Raw genomic sequence first — 25734 nt, 5'->3', positions numbered from 1 at the left:
TTCTACCCAGCATGGGGCACCTGCGTATAGTAACAGCTGATTTAGTCCTGCTGAGAAGCAGGGTACGGAGTAGGTGGAGTAAGTGCTGCAGTAATGAAGCTGCACTGCTTCCCTCTCAGTGACAGCTGAGGCCCATCCCCATGGCATGACCTCATGCTGTGCAGAAATTCATGCAGATACCAGTGTCTGTGGTAAGAACACCCAAGGAATCACACAACACGCGTGGTGGCTTACATGCTGATATTTTAAATCAGCAAGACTGTATTTAATGGTTAAAGGTCAACCACAATGCAACAGTAAAACACATCCCAAAGGAATAATAATTAATCCCTGTTTTTCACTTGAAGACTAATATGCTGCCTTAGCTGAAAACGTGCATGTCGGATGTGAGGCACTGTGGAGAGTTCATCTCCTTGTTGCTCTGTTCTTATGCCTAAAACAGCAGTGCTAAAAAATTTCCTGGACTGTGTATTTTTGTTGATAGATCTGCTCAAAGTTGTGTTGCTGTGGGGTTGAACACCCAGTAGAAAATGTTGCCTAAAAGAGAAAACATGACTAAGTAAAGAAAGAAGCCCTGTGCTCTGCTAAAGCAAGCATCTCAGTCCGTATGGAGCATTCTCCAGGATGGACAGCACAGGGCCTTAACTCTGGCTCAGCAAACTGGTGTTTTGCTATAAGAGAATACTTGAGGCTTGCTGTATCTCCAGCAACTCGTCCAGGAATGAAAATAGACACTATATTAAGCTGTTGAGAAACCATCAGAGCAGAAACAGCGTAGCTGTGAGGATGAAAAAATTTGTGATCACTCTGATACAGAATGCAGATGAGAATGTAATAAACTGGAAGGGTGATCCTCTAAGTGGGGCTTGATTTCCTGCTTCATTTCATTGACACTGGAATTAGAGAATATATTGGTGAATATCTCCCTTGCAAAATAGAATTTCTTCTTGTAGAAAGTTTTAAAATGTTAACTCCCCTGGGAGACCAAACGCCCAGACTGAGTGGAGTTTGAGAATTCTGCCTCAATCTTTTCTTCCCCAATAGAAAGATGACTGCATTGTATCACTTGAAGAACAAGTGCTCAGAGTGCTTATCTGTGCTTTTCAAACAAGCAAATAATGCGTTTGGTCACATTTAGTGCATGTAAGGAGATGTTTTGTGTGCCTAGTGTTAATCAAAATTTAAAATGCATTAGCCTTCAAGTTAGAGCATTAAGTATAGCTGTGCCTGCTGCAGCCTGTGAGGAACCTATACCTATGGTAAGAAGAGAGGCAGCAGCATGCAGCACTTACTTTCCGTTCCAGCATCCCACGTGCTCTTCCTGATGGAGTCACAGTCGGAGCGGCAGGGAGATACTGCGGGCAAGTTGGGAGCCACACTGCACACCACCACACCCCGCCTGGCTGTCAGGATCCGGGGGGACTCGGGATGAAATGTTGTCATCTCCTGGTGCTCCACGCCAAGCCCATCCACTATCTTGTCCAGGTTATTCCGCGAGTCACTCTGGAAGCACGGGGTGTAGGCCATCGGCCTCACAGGGACCTGTGGAGGCCCAACCTCCTGGTAGATGTTCCTGCTGTCCCCGCTGTTCCTGATGTTCTTGAACTGGATGCCATTGCTCTTGTTGAGCAGGGCGGCAGTGGCTGGATCCTGTACCAGCGTGATGTTATTGCGGGAATAGTTCTTCCGGAACACTTTCTTGCGGAAAATTATAAAAAGGACGATCAACACAAATATGACAAACAGAACCACAGCTATTCCTATCAGCTCTTCCTTGCCGACATACGAATGCCCCGCTTGTATATTGGGAACCACCACAGGGCGAAGACCGCAGTACTGCCCCACGTAGCCAGGCGTGCAGTTGCACAGAAATGAACCAAATACGTTCACGCAGGAACCACCATTTTCACATTCTTCTCTTTCGCACTCATTGATGTCTTCTTCACACCTTAAAAGGAGAAAAGGAGAACACGGAGTTTGGAGATTGCAAACAGCCCAGCTTCCAGGTAATGACTTCTCAAAGTGGTACAACTGCAACGAGCACCTTGCTGGTGCTTGGCCAATTATCATGTTATTATCATATTATTATCATATTAATTAATGGCATTTGATTTCTTTTTCTGCAGGTATTCCATAGCTTTTTAACATAATAAAATGAAAATGTCACGAAGGAAATAAAAGTTTAAAGCATTTCATAGGTAAAGGCTCTTTGATCCTAAGATGGCTCACAGAACATAACAGAAGATCTGATCACTTTTATATCATTTTTGGACCAACACATGGGATTCAATACAGTTATCAAGAGGATCCACGGAAAAAACAGAGCTGAAAATAAGTAATAAAAAATTCATAGGTTACTACTTTGAGAGAAAAGGGGAATATACTGAGTTTTAAAATAGATTTAAGGCTAGAGATGAAATGAATAAATATCAGAGAAGTGGGAAAAACGTAATCACAGGAACCCTAAACAGAGAGAACAGGGAAGAAAAGCAGGTGATAAAAAAAAGTAAAACAAAACAAAAAGTGCAAACAGACAGGGGAAATGAGAAAAAAGCATAGGACAAGTTTCTATACCAAGTTTCTTATCAAGGTTTGAATTTTAAAACTGAATGCAATAAGTTAGGCTTTTAAGCTAGTCCTAAATAATTGATCCATTCTCAAAAAGAAAATATTACAGATCAGCTTCCACAGGATTCATGGAATGACTCATGTGTCATATCTCAGCAAGATCACATCTTAGTGAGATCCATATTTCATTTGGAGATCACATCTGAAACAGTAGCTTCAGAGCTGGATTCAGAAAGCCTTATGGATTTCTCATCTTTCATTAGCTTGGACTTGATTCCAAGTGTCGGGTTGTTTTTTGCAAGGAGATCATAGAATTGTCTACGTTGGAAAAGACCTTCGAGATCATCAAGCCCAACTGCCAACCTGACCTACGGGGTCCCATCACTAAATCATGTCCCTTAGCTGGATACAAAGCACCCAGTCAAAAAAATAAACTCCACCACTCAATTAAAATGCTTTGATTGTCCATTTAGGAAAGTTTACTTACGTTACTCCAGTCAGACCATTTTTGCAGTTGCAGATGAAAGCATTGCCAATGGGATCGCATGAGCCTCCATTCCGGCATGGATTTGGGAAGCAGGCTGTGATCTCTGATTCACAATTTCTTCCAGTAAACTGTGAGAGGCAATTGCACTGGTAGCCTGGGAGGTGAAGGACACAAAGAAATACATCAGAAGCCATCCCCTGTTATCTAGAAGCAGGGGAATCTACTTGGCTAATTTACTACAAAAAAATTTATTGTACTGTAGGGGAAAAGAGATGCTTATGCTCATTCTAGTGTGGTCCACACTAACTCCAGTGCAGCATTTGCTTATCTGGAATGTGGGGTGATTGGAGCTCATGTAATACAACCAGGGACCAGTGGAATCTCTGCAGCCCCAACTATTCCAATCACCGTGATTCCAATAAGAATAAATGCCCCCCGTGGACTTGGCTGCAGTAAATGTTCCAGATCAGTGAAGCATCTCCCTTTTTTTTTGAAAAGAAGGACCATATCTTCCAATAGTGGCAGCCCACACATCAAAGATCAAATATATCAGCTGAGATCTTAATAATAACACACTTGACTATGATATTTAACTCTTTCATAAAGTGCATCATCCAGGCATGAACCATGGGCTTTGTAACACTAGCTGAACAGGGGACTGCCACCCCTAATCAGAGCTCATTGAATGCAGTTTCTGCTATTAGGAGACCCATTCTGGAGAAGAGGGGGCTCAGGGGAGACCTCATTGCACTCTACAACTTCCTGAAGGGAGGTTGTGGTGAAGAGGGATTTGGCCTCTTCTCCCAGGCAATGAGCAGGACACGGGGCAATGGCTGCAAGTTGTATCAGAGGAGGCTTAGGTTAGACATAAGGAAGAACTTCTTCTCTCAGAGAGTGGTCAGGCACTGGAATGGCTGCCCAGGGAGGTGGTGGAGTCGCCGTCCCTGGAATTGTTCAAGAGGCATCTGGATGACGTGCTGCGTGATGTGGTTTAGTACTAGTGGTGGCAATGGTGATGAGGAGATGGTTGGACTGGATGATCTTATAGGTCGTTTCCAACCTTGTGATTCTATGATTCTATGATTCTATGATTAATTACTAGCTGCAATAAATCAGCCATCACACCACTTAAGTAGGGGACTGAAGGGGACCAAAGTACTTCCATGCTCCTTGCCAGCAAAGGACAACATGAGTCAGAAACATTTCCTGAAACTACTGGTGCACTCCCCCAAGTAGCAAATTACTATCTGTTTCATTCTCTTCTCCTTGTGATTTGCCATTAATAAATCCTTTATTTAAGGTCATAAAGAAATCCAGTGAGACAGTGCATGTCTTCATATTGTGTTAGAACTAAGTGTTGAAATCTGAGTCTTTTTTCACTTGAAAAGAACAAGGAACAACCACTTACAAAATCAAAATGTCCCAACAGATGTGTAGGCAAGATTCAAGCTCCACTTATGTGGTTCACATATCAAAGCAATGTACTAAATATGGCATCTTAATCAACTAGAACAAGGAATTTTCCTGCTGTTAATACAGTTGAAATCCATATATCTATACTTTTGAAATATATATATGTATATATATATACTTTTATATATATATATACAGATATGTATGCATTTTAAAACACACTGTTCTACTAACTGAGGCAGGAAATTTCAAGCACATTTATGAGAAAAAGAATTTCACAGAGACAGTGCAGTGGTGGCATGAGGCAAAAGCAATTCTGCATTAGAACTGCCACATCTTTTATGTTCTGTCTGGTTCATTTTGACTTGTTCAGTTACGCTAATTGAATTCTTTCATGAGAATTCATGAGAGTTCTTTGCTCTAGCAAAGAAACTTAGAAACAGACTTACTGGCTCATTCAGTCAAGATTTCAAACCCATCTAGCTGAAGATAAATAAAGTAGATAATCAGATACCATGCTGTTTGGTTGTCCTACTACAAAAAGGGGGATAAAAGCACTGCTATTTTAAGGTTACAGAATTAAGAGATGATTGCACTGCAAGGGTTCCTAGAAAGCTTACTTGATCAGCACCAGCAAGACAGGATTATTTTGCTGTCTTACACATACTCACTCAGACAATACGAATGTATAAATGGCTTTTTAGACCTGTAGAGAGCTGGGACTGAAGAATTACAAAACAGCGACTGCACCAGGCATTTTGATGCCATTCCTACAAAATATTTATTGCTACTTGATAAAACACCTGATCTAGAAATCCTTGAGGTAGAAATCACTGCATGAATAAGAGAGGCTGTTTCATTGCTCCATTTTATGACTGAACAGTGACATCTATGGTCGAAAAATTTACAGTAATGTTTTTGTGTACTTTTATGTTCTTATTAACTGAAATGAAAATTTTCAAACATTTTATTCAGCAACATATATGTTGCTTTATATAATAGCAGAATAGATCTGTTTTTCTAACTATCCAATAATTGGCATTTGAAAACTATATAGCTTTAAAATTATTTTAAAAACAAGCTTCCTGCACCTAGGTTACTAACTGGCAATTACTGGAACACCAAAGTCTTCAAATAATTGTCTTTTCACATCTTACATTTGTTTCAGCTGCACTGAGTTAAGCTCTGGATTGTTGCTGTGTAATACGTTCTGTTACATCTATTCACTGCAGGCAGCCTGAGAAATATTGATTTGACTAAAAAAAATCCTTTTTCCACTAAATATAGAAGGAGGATGGGTTTATTCATCGTTATTATTGACAGGTATCTATAATCAAGATGCACTAATTTCAATTAGCATTTTGTATCACGAGGAGCTAAAACTGAATACTCCAGATGGGTCCAAGGTCTGCTGGGTGATGTATGAACAAAACAAAAATGAGAAGTTACTTATGAAAGCCAACATTTTGGACTGAATTTGACTTAATGATGGTGGTGGAGTGACTGACCCTGTTCGTGTTCAAGGAACATTTAGACATTGTGTTGAGGGACGTGGTTTAGAGAGAACTACTGGGGATAGGTGGATGGTTGGACTAAATGATCTTGTAGGTCTTTTCCAACACTGCTGACTCTATGATTCTATGATTTTGGAACACAATCAGATACTGGGCAGCTAAAATATTCAGTATAGTTTCTATAGTACAGTATTCAGTGTAGTTTCTAAGTCTGGGGATCAAAGTTAATAATAAAAAAGGCAACGAAGTTAGGAATGAAAAAGGCAATAAAAGTCAGTGTTGAATTTCAGTATTTATCTCTGACTTCTCTTCCCATTAGAAGCACTGCCACACACCTTTTTACTCTAAGCCACTGGCAAAAGACACAGAACTTTCCTGTGACACACAATCAGAGCTGCAAAACATTCACTTGGGAGAACTCCAGCTCAGCAAAGCATATGTCAAAATTCATGGAGTAGAGCTGACACAAAGGCTCAGTTCACAGCATCTATCGACTAGGCCAGCAGATTTCCAGACCTTTCATTCCTTTCCAAACATCTCAGGAGAGGCTATAATGTCACCTCGTGCTGCACATTGTGGCCATATGGCTGTAGACAACGAGCATTCCTAAAGAAACCTTTTTGTTGGGGATGAATCCTAGGTCTAACAAAGAATTTTTATTACATATTTAATTTAATATCTAGGTAAAGTATCATGCATTTCTTCCCATCTGTTTAATGCAAGAGTAATATGCAAAATTCCCATGCCCAAAGATGAGTACAGGGGACCAAGTGCCCCTGCCCTCTCAGTAGGAAAATTCCTCTTTCAAACTATCTAGGGCTGTTCCTGTTCACAATGAAGACAATGGAAGTCTTGGAAATTCTTCAACATTTAAGATCATACAGTCATCTGCATTCCCTTCTAGAGAGATGAATATTTCATTTTGCATATTGATCCTGAAAAATGTTGATACCAGTGCAGCAAATCTTGTGCTGTCACTGCTGTGTGGCTTCAAAAGGAACCACTGGAAAAAGACAGGAAGGTATGATAAATACATCTGCAGCACTGTTGGGATAGGGCCAACGCACCCTTGGTTTGTGTCACAACAGTCTGTGCCAACAAAAGGAAGACAGTGAGGCCCTGGAGCGTGTTCAGAGAAGGGCAGTGAAGCTGTGAAGGGTCTGGAGCACAAGTGTAATGGGGAGAGGCTGAGGAAACTGGGATTGTTCAGTCTGGAGAAGAGGAGGCTCAGCGGAGATCTTATCACTCTTTACAACTCCCAGACAGGAGGCTGTGGTGATGGGAGGTCAGTCTCTTCTCCCAGTTAACAGCACTGGCACAGGCTGCCTGGGGAGGTAATGGGGTCACCGTCCTTGGAGGTGTTCAATAAGCTGTGGCACTGAGGGACATGGTATCTCTGGAGGTCCCTTCCAACCCCTACTATTCTGTGATTCTGTGATGGTTTAGTGGGCAACACTGGTGGCAAGTGGATGGCTGGACTAAATGATTTTAGAAGTCTTTTTCAACCTTAATGATTCTAGGATTCTAAGATTCTACGATTCTTTGAACAGCCGACTCTAAGGAACCATAAGCAATGAGCAATGACACTGCCCAATTTGGCCATATGTATATTAACAAGCCCTAAGGAGCAATTGGCAGTGGGTTTGTGGAGAGAAATGGCACTGAGGACTCAACACCCTCTGTGCAAATGTTTCAGGGTTTTAGGATCAGGTTATCTGCACTCCTGATGTGTGCCTTCTAGCTCAACCCCACCCAAAGCAATTCTGGTTCTCTAAGGCCTCACCACTCACACTTCCATAGACATGGCTCTCTAATGCCTATACACCATCTTGGGTGATCTGATAGGTTTCTCCCACGCTCTTTCACTCAATCCTCCTAAGCAGCTGTGCCATATTGTCTGACTCCAGAGGATGTCCTCATATTTTTTTGACTAGATTTGACTTGACTCTGGCTTGTCCTCTTGACTTCTTGGTTTGTTTCTCTCAGTCATATAAAGTGACAAGAAGAGAAGGGCTTTTTCAGCCCAGACCTTACCAAAGAGCAACATGCTGAAATTGAGGACACTGCACAGGCTTCCTGTCTGTACCTATGTTTGCTTGGCACTTAACAGCAATGACAGTGGCAAAAGAGAGGCTCTGTGCCATCAGCAGATGGAATGCTGTTTTGCAGTGAACATCCCTGTTGGTAGAATTCCCAGCCTGAGCACCTGAATGCCTATCTATCCTCAGGTTTACTTGGCTTTATCGAAGAGGATGCTCCTAACTGCTGCCAATTCTTTTTTTGAACATGTGTATGCTCCTGATTCTATCCACCACACGCAAGAGGAGCTGGCTTTTATTTGCTATGTGCTAGGCTTTTGCATTTGATCTCCCCATGTAGTTTCTTTCCCTGCTGTGCCACTAGCCCTGACAAACTCGATGTCAAGGAACAGGCCTGCCCTTGGCCCTGCTCACACATCATCTCATGTTGAGTTAAGTGATGAGAAAGCTGCAGGTGGAAACCGTCCATTCCAGCACTTATGTTTTGGTGTGCTAAGAGACATACCTGGCCAGCTTTAAGAGCTGTGTGTTCTTCAGCCATATGTATTCCTGCCACTTCAGATTTAACGTATCTTCAAAGAGATGATCACTGCCTTATGCTACAAGTTGGTAGGAAACTGGTGCTTTCTATAAAAGGGTTGGTGTATATTTGCTTTGAAACTGTGAATCTAAATCCAAATCTCTAAAAAGCATAGCTGTAAGTAAGATTAAAAAACAAAAAAATTTCTAAAAAAACCTTTAAAAATGAACTAATGCACATTTGGTATGCTTGCATTACAGTATGCTGGTCTGTGTGTGTTTGAAAAAAAATGACACTGAGAGTACACTTAAGACCTGGTCAGTTCACAGCTACAGCAGTAATACGCCCAGTTTTTCCCTGTCACTCTTGCAAACTACCTAGTCCTCAGAAACACCTGTGTGTTAATGTAGCCAACATGCTTTAAAGCGTGCATTAAAATCACCTAAGTGCCATGTTGCTTTTTTTTTTTTCTCTCTCATTGCACTTTAACTCATAAAAAAATAAGAGAAAGGAAAAATGAGAGGGGAAAGCAATGACTTTCTGTCCTGACTCCCTGCCCTCAGTCCTTGACTTGCTAGATACTTTTGCTGAAATGTCTCATATTCAAATAAAATTGCCCACTTATATAAGCCATTTACTTCAATCAAAGCCAGATGTATATAGGACTGATTACATTAAAAGGAAGTAACTACACTTCTAATTGCAGGATTTACAAGCATGAGGTTTCTCTCCGTGGCTGAAAAGCTTGGCAAAAGACTCAGATTTGATTATAGTAAAGCTTTCTATTGCTGTGACTGCTCATGTTGTTATTCAAGCAGATAAACATACATTTATTATTGGCAGAATTGGTAACATCACTCTGTCATTAAGGTTGTGTGACATTTCCCTTTTTAAGACCTCACATTCAACTGCTTACAGCTTAACCACACTTTAAACACTTGGTTGAGTTTTCTTTGGAAATTTTAGTCCAAAGAGACAAGCCATTTAAAGAACATGAGGTTGTTTGTCAAGCTTCAAAATACTAACAGCTTTCTTTAAAAATAACTTTATTGACCCACACTTGAGGATAAGGACTGAAAATCTGCAAGAATGTGGTCTGTATTTCAGGACTGTGGTTTCCAATGTCTCCAAGAAAATTGTCCTTAAGCTGAAATCTCCTCCTGCTAGCAGTCTCCTGAGCTGTCAGGAACAATCCTGGTGAGTGCTCTTCCCCCTTTCTCAGGCTCTTTTAACCATGCATGAGATGTCCCTGTGGGCTCCCTGGGCACACTGTGCCCTGCCTCAGCTTTATAACCACTGACAGCACTGGACATCTACTGCTGACATAGGATTTGATTCAGACTTGTGGAAACACATCAGTGCAACTCATGTCATGGTAACTCTGCTGGTCCAGAACCCAAATTATGGAAGCAGAGAAGCTCTTACATGCTCTCACTGCATGGCTGTTGTTGGCAGGGACCTCTGAGTTCATGCGTTCCAAGCCCAGCTCCAGCAGGGGCACCCACAGCAGGCTGCTCAGGGCCTTGCCCAGCTGACTGCTTTGTATCTCCAAGAAGGAGACTCCACAGCCTCTCAGTGATGAGCATCTGAACTATCTGTGCATCCTCTTGCAGGCTGAGATCGCAGTTTTGTTCTCCTGTTACAAGACGTTCACGCTCCTAGTGCACACAAAGCACCACTTTAACAATTCCCCATCCAGGGCCATAATGTTACCCTATTTCCATAGCTGCACAGTAAAAAGCACTCAGAGGCAGCTTTTTATTAATGGTGAACAGTAGGCATTTCCACTGAAAGGAAGATCTGACAACAGGAATGCTATTACCGAGATTGTATTTTAGATGATCGATTTATGTAAATTGTGTTTAAATTAGACACTGGCCCTTTGATTTCTGGCATGTAGCCAGCAACTTTAATGCTATAATGTTGGGTAGCCTTTGTTTGACTGTTTTCTTTTAAAGTTAGCTACAAATCTGAGCTTTCTTTTTCTCTCTCTTAATTTCCTTGTAAAGCACAGTAGGGTTTTTTAAGAGAAAGGATGTTAACCGTATATGAAATCTGCTCTGTAAAATTCAAATTAAAGGACTGATTTATTAAAAGAAATCCTGCTATCATTCCAAACACTCGCTGTTTAGGAAAAGAACCATAATACTCCAAAAAGTTTAACAGGAGGAAAATATCATATCAAAGGAAGGAATCATAGGAAGAGGGGAAATAATTTCAAACTAAAAGAGAGATTTAAATTGGAGATAAGGAAGAATTTTTTTTTTACTATAAGGGTGTTGAGGCACTGGTATAGGCTGCCTAGAATGGTGATGGATGCCCCATCCCTGGAGACACCCATGGTCAGGCTGGATAGGGCTCTGAGCATCTGATGGAGCTGTAGGTGGCCTTGCTCATTGCAGGGAGGTTGGACTTAGATGGTCCGTAAGGATTCCTTCAAACTCAAACCATTCTATGATTCTATGATTCTGTGAAAGCATTAGGAAAGAGACCTTGAACCTTTCAAAGGCCCAGGGACTGGGGATGAGATTTCTGCTGGACATTTTAAGTATCTATTTTCTCCCCAAAACCTGTTATTTCCATTCTTAAGATAAAAAATAAAGATTGATTAAATTTATCCTTTTTAAAATAAAATCCATCTGCTAACATCTATGTCACCAAGCATGTCAGGCGATTCTTAAATGCACAGTGCAATTTGTGGCTCCATAACCAGCATTTGCAGTGCTGTTGGGCTCTATGGCATTTAATTACAGGATCTTTTTGTGCATGCAGGACACTATCAACAGAGTTGTTTTGCTTGGTGGAAACAAAGCTGCTCACGACTTCTAAGGGGCTGGGCTACAGATCTGCCAACATACAGTCAGGGCCCATTGCGCTAGAATTATGGCTTTATAACAACCTTGTATTTACATACACTGCTGAGGCAGTAAAAACAGCAAACAGATTTTGGAGCGGCAGGCAGCCGAAACATCCCCACAGGGCACATGCCCCTCGCCGAGGCAGGAAGGCAAGGCAAGTTAAATCAGCTCCGTGACTGTGTTCCAGCAGCAAATTATGTTGACATGAGAACCGTGCCTGCCCATTCCAGTAACAAAATGGGTCCATTTTCAAGAGTCTGCCCAACCTTCAGGTTTCCCCATCCTACTGCTCCCCCCAGTGTGAAATAGCAAGCAGAGGGTGCTGGGAAAAATTCAGTTGCTGTGAAACTGTGAAACAGTTCCTTAGAAAGGTTTTGATTTACTCATCATGAGACCATTGAGCAATATCGTAAATAGGCTCAAACAAATTCAACACAAAGAGCTGTTCTCATGCTTCCTAGGATGATGGCTTGAGGAATGGTTATCCTCATTTATTAAGCATGGAGTCAATCAAAGCCACACTACGTCCATATACATGGAACAGATGTATTTCCGAGCGATTTACGTAATCTTTACGTAACATTGCCATTGAAGAAGAGGTGGCTGAATCGAAGCCAAGCATCCAGAAGAGAAGTGAGCTGAGATCCAGCATCTGAAAATCCATGGTGTTGGACCTTAAGTCTATAAAGACACAAAACATCTCACAGTTGGTTTTGCTCAGAATCTCACAAGATTTTGGCTCTGAAAACTAAATTAAAATGTTCTGAAGTTTAAGAAAATAGACACAGTTCTGTGAAGTGCACCTTCATAAAAATATCCCAGTTAAAAGTACTGTGCAGGTTAGGCACCAAAAATCTGTTTAGATCTCTGAAGACGCTGGTGCCAGCACATGGTGGCATGGGAGGACTGGGAATACATCCTGCAACTCCCTCCAGGACCACTGGATTCAAAGACATCACAGGTAACAGCCTAACTCTCAACTAAGAGGTAGTGCAAGAGAGTGAGTGCAGAAAACCACCTGCCCCTGGGGAACCAGAAGGGAAATAAGAGAACTCTAGGGGAAGTTCTTTACTATGAGAGTGGTGAGGTGCTGGAACAGCTGCTCAGAGATGTTGTGGATGCCCCATCCCTGGAGGTGTTCAAGGCCAGGTTGGATGGGGCCCTGGGCAGTCTGGTCTAGTATTAAATGGGGAGGTGGTGGTCCTGCATGCAGCAGGGAGGTTGGAGATTCATGATCCTTGAGGTCCCTTCCAACCTGGGCCATTCTGTGATTCTTTGATTCTATGAAAACTGAAAACAACTGAAAAACAAATGAGGGAACTACATAGACACAGTTAAGCAGAAAGGCCTGGATAATAATTAAAATGCATTTTCCCTGTGGACACATGACCTAAAATGCCAAAAATAAGTGAAAGGAAAGCTCTGTGCTTGCAGAAGGTCTCCCTGTTGACAATGCTACTTTTTTTTTGGACTGAAAAAATGTCCTAATTAGGACATGGGGAGTGTCGAACTTTGCCAGCTCACTATGGCTAAATTTTAGCTTGCCAGAAAAGATGAACAATGCTTTCTGCAATGTAGGAAAGGGGGCAGAAATAGAACAGCCCTACAAGAAAGGTCCTATATGTACGTCATTTGCTGTTTTCCCACTAAGATGTTCTTATGGTTGGGGTATGTTGTGCACCAGATTATTTTACTACTGGTTCTACTACATTCAATTAGTTTACTAGTTTACTACATTAGGTTGCTAGACAGTGAGTCACTAAAACCAGATTACACATGCCACCACTGGATAAGAAACTCTAGCACCATTTAAATCAATGCCCTATAAACTTTGATATTGGACCTTGAAGCACCCAGGCTTCCAAGGAAGCTGTAAGTACACTTCAAGGGGTTTATAATGGTGTAGACTCTCTCTTCTACATGCAGACATGGAATCAAATTACTCACTCACAAAAGGACCAAGGTGTTTGTAGACAGCTCAGTAATTATTTGTGACAGCTTCAGAAACAGAGAAGGGCAACAGTACCATTGCATCAGTGATGGATGTTCAAAATCACCATCTTTGTGTATAACCTTCGCCGCTGTAAATGGTCCCGTAAAATCCAGCTGAGAATTACAGTAATTCTAATTCTATTGGTTTCTATAGAAATAAGATTATCCTAACAGTCAATAAATCAATTTCCTTTTGGAACATTAATGCAACGAGAAGGGGCACGGTTTCACCATTATTTATAGAGCAAACAGCTTTTACACAATTTGCAATACCTATCTGAGCTTTATAGAGTTCACGAGATTTTTTCAAGCAGGCTGCTGCATAAAACCATTTCCAACAATAAATTGTAGAGGAAAACGAGAGGGAAAACCCATAAAGCAATGCAAAACATTTACCACCAGATGGCACGCTGGTACAGGTGCCGCCGTTCTGGCAGGGATGCCGTTCGCACGCGTCGGGGTACAGCACGCAGCCGAGTTTCAGCTCCGTCAAGCCAACCACTTCTGCAAAGCTGCTGCGCTTGTTCTGCAGCGGCAGCTCGTTGTTGTTTAGCACGACTGAATCCAGGCAGCCCTGGAAGCCGCTCAAGACCTGCGTGGTTCTCTTGTCGGTCAGGCTGCGGACGTTATCCACTTGCACCTGTGCTCCAAAATAGACAGAGCTATCCGTGCTGAGGGTCTGGAAATAGAGGGGGGCTTTGCGGCGCTCCACATAGCTGTCGTCCAGGGACAAGCTCGTGAAGTTGCGATTCAGCTCCAGGAAAACTGAGTGCCAGCTGCCATCATTGACAGCCCTGCCAGAAATTCCCAGGATCCCCGGGCCGGTCCCACAGTCCAACTGGAACCACAGTTTGCCATCAACAATCTGTGGGAGGAAAACAGAAATCATAGTGCTTCAGATTTCTCATCATAAGCTCTCACAGAGAATGAAAACACAGAGGACTTCCGGACTCTGTACAGTGCTAAAGGTGGGCTTCTACATGCTGCAGAAACAACAAAATGCTGTGCTTTTATCACAAGAATTAAACACAAGGTAGTATCGCTACTTAGAATGTACCCAAAGCCAGTTACTGTAGGCAAACTTAACATATGGAGAAAAATAAATATGGATGTGTAACACACATCTCAGCATGGTGTGCACTTGGCCCCAGCTTCAGTTCCTCCAAGGATAACAATATGATACAGAGGAAGGGAAAACCAGGAGGAACACTGAGCTTAAGCCAAGGGATGGTACAGCACCATTTAGGTGTGGCAAGGCTAATGAGAGCATCTATGTTGCTCCAAGGAGCTCTAAGGGTTAAGAAGCACATCTGAAATGCTTGTGTATGAACATAACCCAGTACGAGGAAAAAATGAGGCAAACTGGAAGCTTTTCCTTTCCCAGAGTTGTATCATAGATATTAATGACATTGCATAGGATGAGTCCCACAACTAGAGTGCTGGGATAGATGAGTTATTGTAAAGGTAATGAGGGGAAATCTCTGGTTCAGCTGCTCTCATTGCTATTGGGAGAGTTCAGCTTCCCTGACATGAATTGGGAATATCATGCTGCTGTGACAAGCAAGTCTAGAGCTTGTTGAAAATCACAGAATGGTTTGCGTTGCAGGGAGCCTTAAAAATCATCAAACTCCAAGCCCTCTGCCATGGGTTGGTTGCCACCCACCAGATCACACTGCCCAATGTCCCATCCAAATCTGCCTTGAGCACCTCCAGGGATGGGGCATCCATAACTTCTCTGGGTAGCCTGTGCCAAAGCCTCACCGCCCTTTGAGTAAAGTATTTCTTCCTAACTTCTTATCTTCAGTACTTATCTTAAGTTAATGAGGAAAAGTGCCCTTCCAGATCTGTTGTTTTGAGAAAATAGTAGGCTCGTAGATGCCCCATATCTGCAGGAGTTCATGAAGCATTTCGCTAACATCCTCAACCACATGCTTTAACTTTCTGTGGTCAGACAGTTGGACTTCATGGTCTTTGTAGGTCCTTTTTTACTAATTACTTTATTAGTTTACTATTTTAGTTCTAGTTCTAATTCTAAGATTCTGGTTGGCTAGAAGTCATGTATTTTCCATTGAGGCCATACTATCCTTTGCATGTATTATTCATTGTGTATGCTTTACAGAATCACAGAATCACAGAATTGTAGGGGTTGGAAGGGACCTCCAGAGATCATCGAGCCCAACCCCCCTGCCAAAGCAGGTTCCCTACAGCAGGTCACACAAGTAGGCATCCAGGCAGGTCTTGAACATCTCCAGAGAAGGAGACTCCACAACCTCCCTGGGAAGCCTGTTCCAGTGCTTTACATTAAGATGGCTTTACTTTTTTTCCTTTCCTCATATTTATGCTGAGTTTGTGGCTTTAGAGTGATTGTTATGATTTCTTTTGATTGAGATACTGGAACAGGTTGTCCAGAGAAGCTGTGGATGATCAATGCTGGAATCGTTCCAAGTCAGGTTGGGCATGGCTTTGAGCAATCTCTTCTAGTGAAATATGTTCCTGCCCATGGCAAGAGAGAGGGAACTAGATGATCTTTAAGATCCCTTCCAACACAACTATTCTATGATATTATGATTCTGTGGCTCCATGATTTCTCACTCTCCATAATGCCCCTCACTCAAGAGAATGGTTTTCAAGAGAAAGTGGCTGAGGGATGCTAGGTAAGAGGCAAAGTGGAGCACTGAGGGGAATGAAACATGCTGTGCTAATCATTTAATCTGTTCATGCATCAACTGTAAAACAATACAGCCCTTCTCTTCCTGATACGAAGGTCTGTAAGTAAAATCTGTCAAGAACTGCAAAGGGGATACAGTGATGAGAGCTGATGCAAATACTTACAGACAGAGCTATGAAACTCAGACTTAGATTCCCTCTAATCTGAAGTCCTTATCCAGGGAAAATCTGTACTAGCATGCTGGGGCAGGCCAAGTGCAGAGAGAGGGAAGAGGTATGAAGTGCTGCTTTCTCGATTAGCAGTTTATCCAAAGATTTTTAGGTTTCTCTAATAGATGGCAGATAAGTTTAAAATGGCTGTCAGGGTTAGGAGATAATTTCTTATGACATGTTAATTGGATTCAGGATCTCTGAAAGCTCTTGCAATTATTTTACCTTTATGTCATGCTCTAGGAAGTATTTATTCCTGCAAATCCCATCTTAAGACAGTTCTGTCCCATTATTTATCCCCCTGAAAAGTTCAGACACTGTGTCCTTTAGCAGCCTTCCTTGCAGCACAGACTGCACTCCGTACCAGTTCACTCATGACACAATCCTATTGCTCTCACCTGGCAAAGCAAAGGTGCCAAAGATGCCAATGGAGCATAGACCAAAGACACAAGAACCCACCACAGCTTTGGTGGCCCATTAAGCTGGCATGGCTAGTGCATATGTGGAAAGCTGCATTCTGTCCATGTCTTTGGACATTTTGGGCTATTTTTGCCATGGTTGACTGCGTAGTCATTTAAAACTGGGATAGCTGATGACATCCTTTGGCATGCGTCTAAACTGGAGCTCAAACTCTTCTCTTGCAGCCACTCTGATGTGGTTTGATGGTAAATGGGATGCCATTAATCTGTAGGAATAGAGGGCATGGTTTCCAGCAAATGAAAGTTTAAAATTATACTCTTTACCCTAGGAAAACAAATATTCCTTCAACTGCAGTGTGAGTTTGCCATTTGCCAATGCTCCAGCCTGATTCCTCCACTGAGCTTGAGTTTACATCATACATTAAAGCAAGGGTTCCTCCTTGACAGTCATGTTGTCAGCCCTTGCAAGTTCACAAAACTACCTGGAGAAAAAATATGGGTAAAATCTTGAGCTCTGATGTTCCCTGGACTTTTCATCTCTCCTTTCCAGATCTCAGTCTCATGGCCAGCTGAATTTGAACTAGGCTGTAACCTCAAGGGAAGTGACATGAGCCAGATGGGGCACTCCTACAGTGCTCAGCTGCTCCACAAATGCTTAGGCAAGGTAGAAATAGAGATGCTAAGCACACAACAAGCTTCCTGAAAATGTCCACGACCTAAAATATCCTCATAACACCAGAAGTGACTAGAATGTAGAAAGAGCTAGAAGAACTAAATAAATTAGGTTCTCCTATGGACAGCTGGTTATTTTGAAGTCTATGACCAGAAAGATGTAATGAAATTGAGAAGAAATGAGATCTATGATTGTAATACAATATGTTTGAGGGATGGGTATTGCTTGGTACTCTCTCAGCTCAATCAAAAAAGGCTAATGGACATGTAGAAAAATGTCTGGAACATTTTTCATCTAAAATCTATTCTTATAGGATTCAAATCTCATCTGCCAACTATTTCTGAAGATTTAAACTGGCCCTGTTAAAGCTTCTGCTCGGGAGGAATCTTAGTAAACAAGATGCCTTGATAAACTGAAATAGTTTTCTCAAGAGATGCAGCAATATTCTTTTCACCCAGTGCAGCAGAACAGTCCACAACCTTGAAGATGCTGCCCAGAATGTATGGTCTGTCTCAACAGAAATAAAAATTATGCAGTAAACATACATGCCAAGACACTACACTTTAAAACATGGCCATCATTGGATAAGCAGTTAACTTTCTCCTTATTCTAAAGGCTTTTTTCTATGGAAACCATACTACTGCTTGTGTGTAGTACACATATACCTCCCCTAAGACTACTTATACCCTGAAGGACCAACTGCATGCATGTCTATTACCCTTACTCACAGAACATGCTTTTCCAATTATCTTTATAAATACAACACCACATATGAGCACCTGGGATAAATATTACAGCATTTATATATGGGAAATGATGATCTAAAATATCTGTAGTGCAAATATGTTTTATACATCTTTCTCATTTATTTCTCTTTCCTTCTACCAGCAGATGATTTGACACACATCTGAAATGCTATGCTTCCTTCTCTTTATTAAAAAAGCACTAGTAACCCCAACCTTAGGCTAGAGTGAAAGATGGGAAGGATGCTCCAGCACTTGCAGTGCTAACCTGAGACATGACAGAAATGCATGGGAATCAAGACTCTGCAGTGCTCTTCCTCTGGGAGCTTAAGCAAGTCAATAGCTTCAGGTCTCCATCAGTAAAACAAGGATAACGTCATTTCCCTCCCTCACACCAGTGCTTTACGGATAAGCACATTAAAGACTCTGACATGCTCAGGGTCCCCTAGCACTGGGACCATAAGATTGCTGTCATTAAATGGATGGTCATAGACCTTGCTATAGCAGGGCAGGAAGGAAATGTTTGTTCTCTGCTGGCCCTGTGCCTCTAGCAAGAGTGAGGAACCGTAAAGAGCTCCTATCTTGCCTGCTTAGCAGCCTGGCTGGTTAGGGAAGAGAAGGGTTCTCCACTCAAAAGGGCAAAACGACATCTCTTCTCCTAAGCGTGGAGAAGTCAACCGCGGATCTTCAATTCAGCAGTTAATCTCTGGTGTTCCCACGATTCTGCATAACCACTGTGAGGTTGTGGCACTGCTTCATCCTCAGGGGGGAATCTTAGCTTAATAGCTTGGACCTTGGAACCAAGAAAAGCTGAACTTTAAGTTAACTTCTGATCAAATGAGTTACGTGTAAAACAAACTGTATGAAAATCCCATGAGAGGCCCACCAAGCTTTCAGCTGCCCACCTCCTTCTGGGCTTAGTTACACTGTCTCTCATTATATACTTTAGGAAACTGAGGTTAATACCCACTTAAAGACGTATGTTATTATAGACACAGAGCTCCTCACCTACATAAAATGAGTGGAGAGGTACAAAGAACAGAGAAGGCTCCAAAAGGTGATGCAATCTGTTACATTTCAACAGTTTCATTCAGTGAGCAAAATGGAGCCAAACACATATTGTAAATTATATTAGAATATTAGCCTGGCTAAGATGTTTGGCTAACGCCCATGTTTGTGTATCAACATAGGTAATAAAATGATCAAATGGTTCTTCTGAGACCACGTTAGGCTCTCACAGTCCATCTGCAGTCACACACCATGGATACAGTGCGCTGCCTACTAATCTATCTGGGGAAATATTTCGTTAGCTGAATTACATTTTGGGTTTGTTTGTGTAAAACAGTATATTTAATTAAAACGTTACTTGTTTCAAATCCAGCCATAGCTGGGATCATATCCAAGCTTCAGCCTTACCCAGCATAAGCCATGCAGCAGTAATGCATTCAAACGAATAATACACACTTAACTAAACCATGCAAAGTTTCCTATTAATTGTCTGGATGGGAGAACATATGCCTTTTACTATTAAATAGCTACATTTCTGGCATGAAGATAAATTCTTCCTTTACCTGTTTTTAATACTTTAAATTCTAAAAATCAAATTGAATCTCAATTATATTCCTTTAAAAAAAATTATTTGTGTAATTTTCAGCCTGAATGGCCTCATTGTGCTTTAAATTGTTAACTCTTATTTTTCCCAGATAGAAGCTCTGTCTGGAGCATCACATATGGACTTTGGAAATGGTTATACTGTTTTATGCACATGAAATCCTTCCAGAGAAGAAAGAAAAAGCCATCTACCTACAACTCATTTTTTTCCAATTGTCTTAAAAGCAAGAGTGAACAATGAAAAACTGGCCAGCCTCTCAAAATCGATGGATGAGTTGCTTTATTTGAAACAGCTGAATAAATAACACCCTTATTATATTGCATCAACACAGTGTAACTGGTAGGCTTTCAGCAAGCAGTTTGCTCTACAGAATTGATAATTCGTCCAAGGACACTGTGTTATGATTATGAAATATTTCCATCCCTAGAGTTATCATAAATGTATGAGATCCCCAAATTAAGCTGGTCATTTAAACAGTGAAAACCATATTGCAGCATTAAATTTTAAATAGACTGCAATGGAGGGGACTTGCTTGAAAAAATCAATGCCACCACATTCTCCAGCAGTGCTGTTGTTTTCTGCCTGTTCTCCCATGGGTTCGTACTACAAGATGGGTCTAAACTTCTTCCAGCTCTACCTTTGTTTGGGCTCAGTGTTGGTACTAGGCCCTCTGCTGCTAAACCATCAAGACACTTAAGTACATGCTTAAAATTAAGTTATATGAGTCGTTCCAATTGCCTTCAAATACAGGAAGTTAAGCAAGTGATTAAGTGCTTTGCTGGAGTGGTGCCAGGGTGCTCAAAAGAGCACAAGATCCCATTTTTTATCCTCTATTTGGAAAGCTTCTCCTCATGTTTAATTTAATTGAAAGCAATGCTCAAATGATAACAACTTCACATTTATAGACCGCTAATTAATCTACTTAATGGTCTCATTTCTGAGTGCCTCCCTATCCTGCAACATACGTATCTATTTAAATGAAAAAAAAAAAAAGCTCAACCTCTGGGTTACAAATGAAAATACATGCTAGGAAAGTTTAAGGCTAACTTACTTGGAAACATCTTAGTAAGAGATCCCAAAGTGCAGTTCATGAGATAGGTGATATCCCTGAAGAGCCCTGCTATGGCTACATCCCTTGAGCACAGCACCTGTTGTCTGCCACAATGAACATTTAGAAGATCTTAGTCTGATGTTACTTTGCTAAATGAGCTTCATGAACAAAATTAGCAATTCCTGATGAAGTGAAGCCACATCTCCACAAACACATCACATGTAATGCTCTTCTTTAAGAAGAACATTAAACAATCTAAGGGCCAGACCTGGGTAAAAGGACCTACCCACTACAACAGCAAGTCCTTCCCTAATCTAAAAGATGAAAAACAAAGTTCAAGGCTTTAAGCAGGGATTTTCTGGTGTCATTCCCTGCCTGATGCATTGGAGATAGTGGCACTCTTGCATCTATAGCACTGCATAGATAACACTGGACCTTTCCTGTTGAACGTGTGAGGTGTTCAAAGATCTTTGTTAAGTGCTATGAGGTGGGTTCAGATCTGGAAATCCTTCCTTAACAACTAGGAAGCAAAAAGAAGTTAACCTGTGAGACAGGAGCAGAATGTCAACTGCTCTTGTCACTGCTCCTTCAACTACCGTTCTTTATTCCCAGTATCTTTCAAAGCAAAATGATTAACTGATTGTGGGAACCATGACCAAGCCCACAAAATTTCAAACCTATAACTATGAACCCAACCCAGACAACTGCAATGACTGGCTCTCATTTATTTTTATGTAATAATACCACAGATTAATCAAAATTCCCAACTTCAAATGGAATTTTCCATTTGGTTGCCTACAAGCCAAACATTAGGGAACGTCTCCACGAGTTGAACAGCCTGAGCTCAGCCCATTAACATCAACATATCTCCCATTTTTAGCCTGAAGCACTATCCAGGTCATATGGGAATACAGGTGGCAGGAGAGGGAAGGAAAATGCCAGTACTGAATCCCAGCAACTAGGTCTATTCCTAGCATACCGTCAAATGAGCTTCATGTGATGACTGGTTTCCACGTAGACTTAAGTGGTTGGCTTAACTGAAGCAACTATGATTCTCAGCACGCTTTCTCTTAAAGCCTGAATTACTTGGGGGCTCAGGGCTACTTCCCTGAACAAAGCCCTGATAAATGGTGTATAGGATTTTGCTGTGGAAATCCCTTTACTTTTCACCGCAGCAAAGGTCAGTGCTCTTACATCCATCCACACTTTCCATAAAATTCGGTATAATACCAATGGTAACAAAAATTGTAATAATTTAATCACTTGAAATAAGCTAGATGGAAAGGTACATACTATGCTTCCACTGCAGTCCTCTCTTTTATAATATTTGAAATAAAATGTTATCTAGAATAGTCACAATTTTTACATTATCGTTGTCCTGACCTTCTTGACTCCCTAATTATGACAGTTTTATACGGTAAACTCTCCTGTATTCACTGTAACACAATTTCAGTCTGCCTACATATCATCTCCTATTGTTTTCAAGTGGTACCTTTCAGCAGGGCCGTTTGTTTTTTTCCCAAGTGTTTTTCAAAACTAATCTGCAATGCTCTTTACTGATACATAGCAAGAGCGACCACAATGAAGGCTTCAAAAAATGTCTTCAACTTTGCCCAGATAGGCTGTGGATGCCCCATCCCTAGAGGCATTCAAGGCCAGGCTGGATATGGCTCTGGGCAGCCTCATCTAGGAGTTGGTGACCCTGCACATAGCAGGGGGTTGAAACTAAATGATCTTTGAGGTCCTTTTCAACTCAGGCCATTCTATGATTCTATGATAAGCTTTGTCTTGTACAAATCTCAGCACTGCTAGAATTCTCAGAGAATGAAAGACAGCATTCCTGTGCATAAATATTTCAGTCCAACAACTATACAATCATTTGTTGCCCAATAATAACTCATCTAGCAATTTTAACATTACCTAAGTATTCAGCTAAAAGAAATCTGAAGATTACAAATACGGATACAAGAGGCATTGTGCCATTTCTCCCACTGTTGAATTATAGGACATGGATGAATTACAAAAGTCAGCATCCTTGTTTTGTACCTTGGAAACTCTAGCAGTAATACTAATACACAGGCTCTTGGATGAGCCCAGCACTCCCTTTCTATCCAGAAGATACTGTCATTCTACAAAAACCAAACAAAGAATAGAAAGCTTATCAATTAAATAATCATTGAAAATCAATCTCCAGCTATTTTCTCCAGCTATTTCATGACTCTCTAGCCAATTTTAATTCACAGAGTGTAGAAATCTATTTATTCAGTAGGACAGGTTCTCTAAGCAGTTGGGTTCTGGAATTAATTTGACAGCAGCACGGGCATATTCTCTAACCATAGGCATGGACACATGGGAAGAGAAGCTATTTCAGCATGTGTTATTTGGACTATATGGTCATGTAAATGGACAAATCTTACATCTTGTGCAGATCAGCTGTTGCATGCAAACACATTTAATATTCTTAAAATGAACAGCAACCAATTGAGCATTTTCCAAGTAAAGTACCACTAACAAGCTGCATTTTCGTTGCTGTTGTTGCAGACTCTCTTGAAACTGGTGTTTTTCCCTGTTAGTATGAAACAGATCAGACTTCATCTTCTCAATCTACAGCTGAAATGAGAACAACATTCCCCAAATCAAGAGCCAACAGAAAACATGTAATCAAGAAAAACAACTGCAGAAAAGATAAGTTATTTTAATTACCTTCAGAATTATACAGGGATTCGCTCTGGTGTACATTATAATCCCATTGCTTTGCAGGGTTCGCAGACGTAGAGCCAACTTGAATTCCTCTTTCTTGCTGTTTTCAGAAACGCGGTATTTAATGTAACTATTCCCAGCAAAGCTAAGGGAAGTGTGGCCTGAAATAACCATTTTGAAAAGACACATGTTCTTTTAGTGACACACAAAATATTCCTCAGCTGTCAAGCTAATTAAAAAATTTAAAGAGCTAATGAGAATTTTTAGGAAGAAACTTGTAAATAACACCCAACTGTGATGGGAAAAAAGCTTGCGCCTACTACAAATATATATTGCATTTTTTCAGGAAATTATTTTTCAGAGGAGAGGGATAGCTCTATTTCTCCAAACTTACAAAAAAAAAAAAAAAAAAAAAAAGTGATTTCTTCCAAGCATTCAGCATTTTTAAGGCTATCTATCCCTGACTCCATCTATCTCTCCTCACTTGATAACAAAGGGAGTCCAAAATGGCCAAGTTTGTACATCAGGCAGTTGAGTTATGGGTAGAAAGCCAGGTGTGAGTGGATGCCAGTCAAAGCTGTACAGTCAGTTCCCTGCAAGCACTGCCCAGAATCACAATGAAACAGGATAGTATTTCCTGTGTTTTCCTGGAGAAAACATCCCTGTGCTGTCCTGGCACTACTGATGTCAATGGAAGGCTCTGCACCACACTCTTTGTATCCCAGGGAATAACACGGCTGCAGAGAACTAATAAATGTCCTGCAAGTTGATTTTTGGGATGGTGCAGTGTTTTTATTAATAAAGACTGGAATTTTGGTAATCTAAATTACAAGCAGAAGAGTTAAATTAACTATAGAGCTCTGTCCATGGCAAGACAACATCTGGCATAACAGCCTCTAGAAACAGCCCTTTATTTTTCTCAGTAGCCTGTTTTACTGATTGGGGAATTCAACCAAGTCAGTTTCAACAAGAAACTGCATTATGCATTAAACTTCATACAGCCTTATATGTAAAAAGCCAACTGCTATGAAGAGATACACTGAGTGCCAGTGCTGAGAAAGGTTAAAAAGTACGTCTTCTATTGACTTCAGTGGCACCTCTACCTACAAAAGAATGACAACATCTTTTTTCTTCAAGTTCATCCCCCGCTCCCGCTTTGATGTGCACCTGAGCATTCGCCAAGCTTCCCTGGTGGGCACTGGCAGATGAAAGGTCTCCGGTTGGCTTCATACCCCACACACTGCATGTCCCCCGGGCACGGCTTCTCCAGACAGGGATCATTAGACCCTGGGCACAGTCCTCCTGCAATAAGTTAAAGTACTGTCAGGGACGCGGTGTGAAACAGGATCTTTAGCAGCACAGATGTAATAAAAGAAAGACAATTATTGATCTCAAACTTAAGTACAAGCCAAGCATGGCTTAATAATGCTAATAACGGCTAAGCAAAAGTAATCAGGGAAGAGATGCTCTTCAGACAATTAGCAAAATGTTGTCATGATTCCTAAAAGGGTGCCCTAAAATCCATAGCAAAATATTATGAGAACCAGCTGTTCTGAATGGTAACCGGTTACATATTAGTGATGCTCAGGTCAGTCATTTACTCACAAAGCCTCCCATACAGGGAGTTTGGGGATACTAGGAAACAAATTACTCGAAGCTGTGTGCTCCTTTAGCCTCAGCACACTCACAGGAAGTAAATTTTAGGGAGTTAGAGTTCCACAGGAGACTGAACAAGAAAAACACACATTTCATGATATGGAATCAAACCTTGCTCAAGAAAGTGTGAATTCAGAACTACTAGTAACTTTAAAAAGGTATTAAGATGGAGGAACAGCTGTATACAGTATTTTAAATTTGCTTAGAATAGTGTTTTTTTTTAATTGCATTAAGGATATTTGAAACCTAAATTTTAACACGCAACATGCTGAGCACATCATGGGTTTACCTGAATCCCCATCAATGTCAAACTGCTTGGATAAAACTTCTCTACAACTTTTCAGAGTGCCTAAATGTTCCAACTGTCCGATCCTAAAATGTTTGCAAACACTTTGTACTACACTGCAAAACACAATACAACTACCAATGCTCAATATAGGAATTCTCCTATGAATTTCTCAACAGTTAACCTTTTGTCGACTGTAATAGAGAATTTAGTTCATTTGGGGTCAGTTTCTACCTCTGGATGTCTGTATGCAAATGTTATGAAAGTACACTTTTTCAACTGCAGGAAAAGGAATCCATGCCACTGCTCCTATTGACTTGCAGTCA

The 25734-nt window shown here is 41.2% G+C and overlaps 1 protein-coding gene across 4 annotated transcripts in view; it reads right to left on the bottom strand.

Annotated features, from left to right (window-relative positions):
• FAT3 (FAT atypical cadherin 3) overlaps positions 1-25734 on the bottom strand; it is a gene marked incomplete at both ends in the record, with an annotated part of 358948 nt that overhangs the window by 7863 nt on the left and 325351 nt on the right. For all 4 annotated transcript variants that reach the window (XM_079536455.1, XM_079536457.1, XM_079536456.1 and 1 more), the window contains 5 exons: positions 1293-1948; positions 3056-3209; positions 13788-14256; positions 23470-23627; positions 24634-24768. In XM_079536455.1, coding sequence (XP_079392581.1) covers positions 1293-1948; positions 3056-3209; positions 13788-14256; positions 23470-23627; positions 24634-24768 — 1572 coding nt within the window. The remainder of the gene's footprint in view (positions 1-1292; positions 1949-3055; positions 3210-13787; positions 14257-23469; positions 23628-24633; positions 24769-25734) is intronic.

This window comes from Tetrao urogallus (genome assembly GCF_951394365.1).
Source record: "Tetrao urogallus genome assembly, chromosome: 1".
Lineage (NCBI taxonomy): Eukaryota > Metazoa > Chordata > Aves > Galliformes > Phasianidae > Tetrao > Tetrao urogallus.
This window is presented reverse-complemented; position numbering and strand designations above follow the sequence as displayed.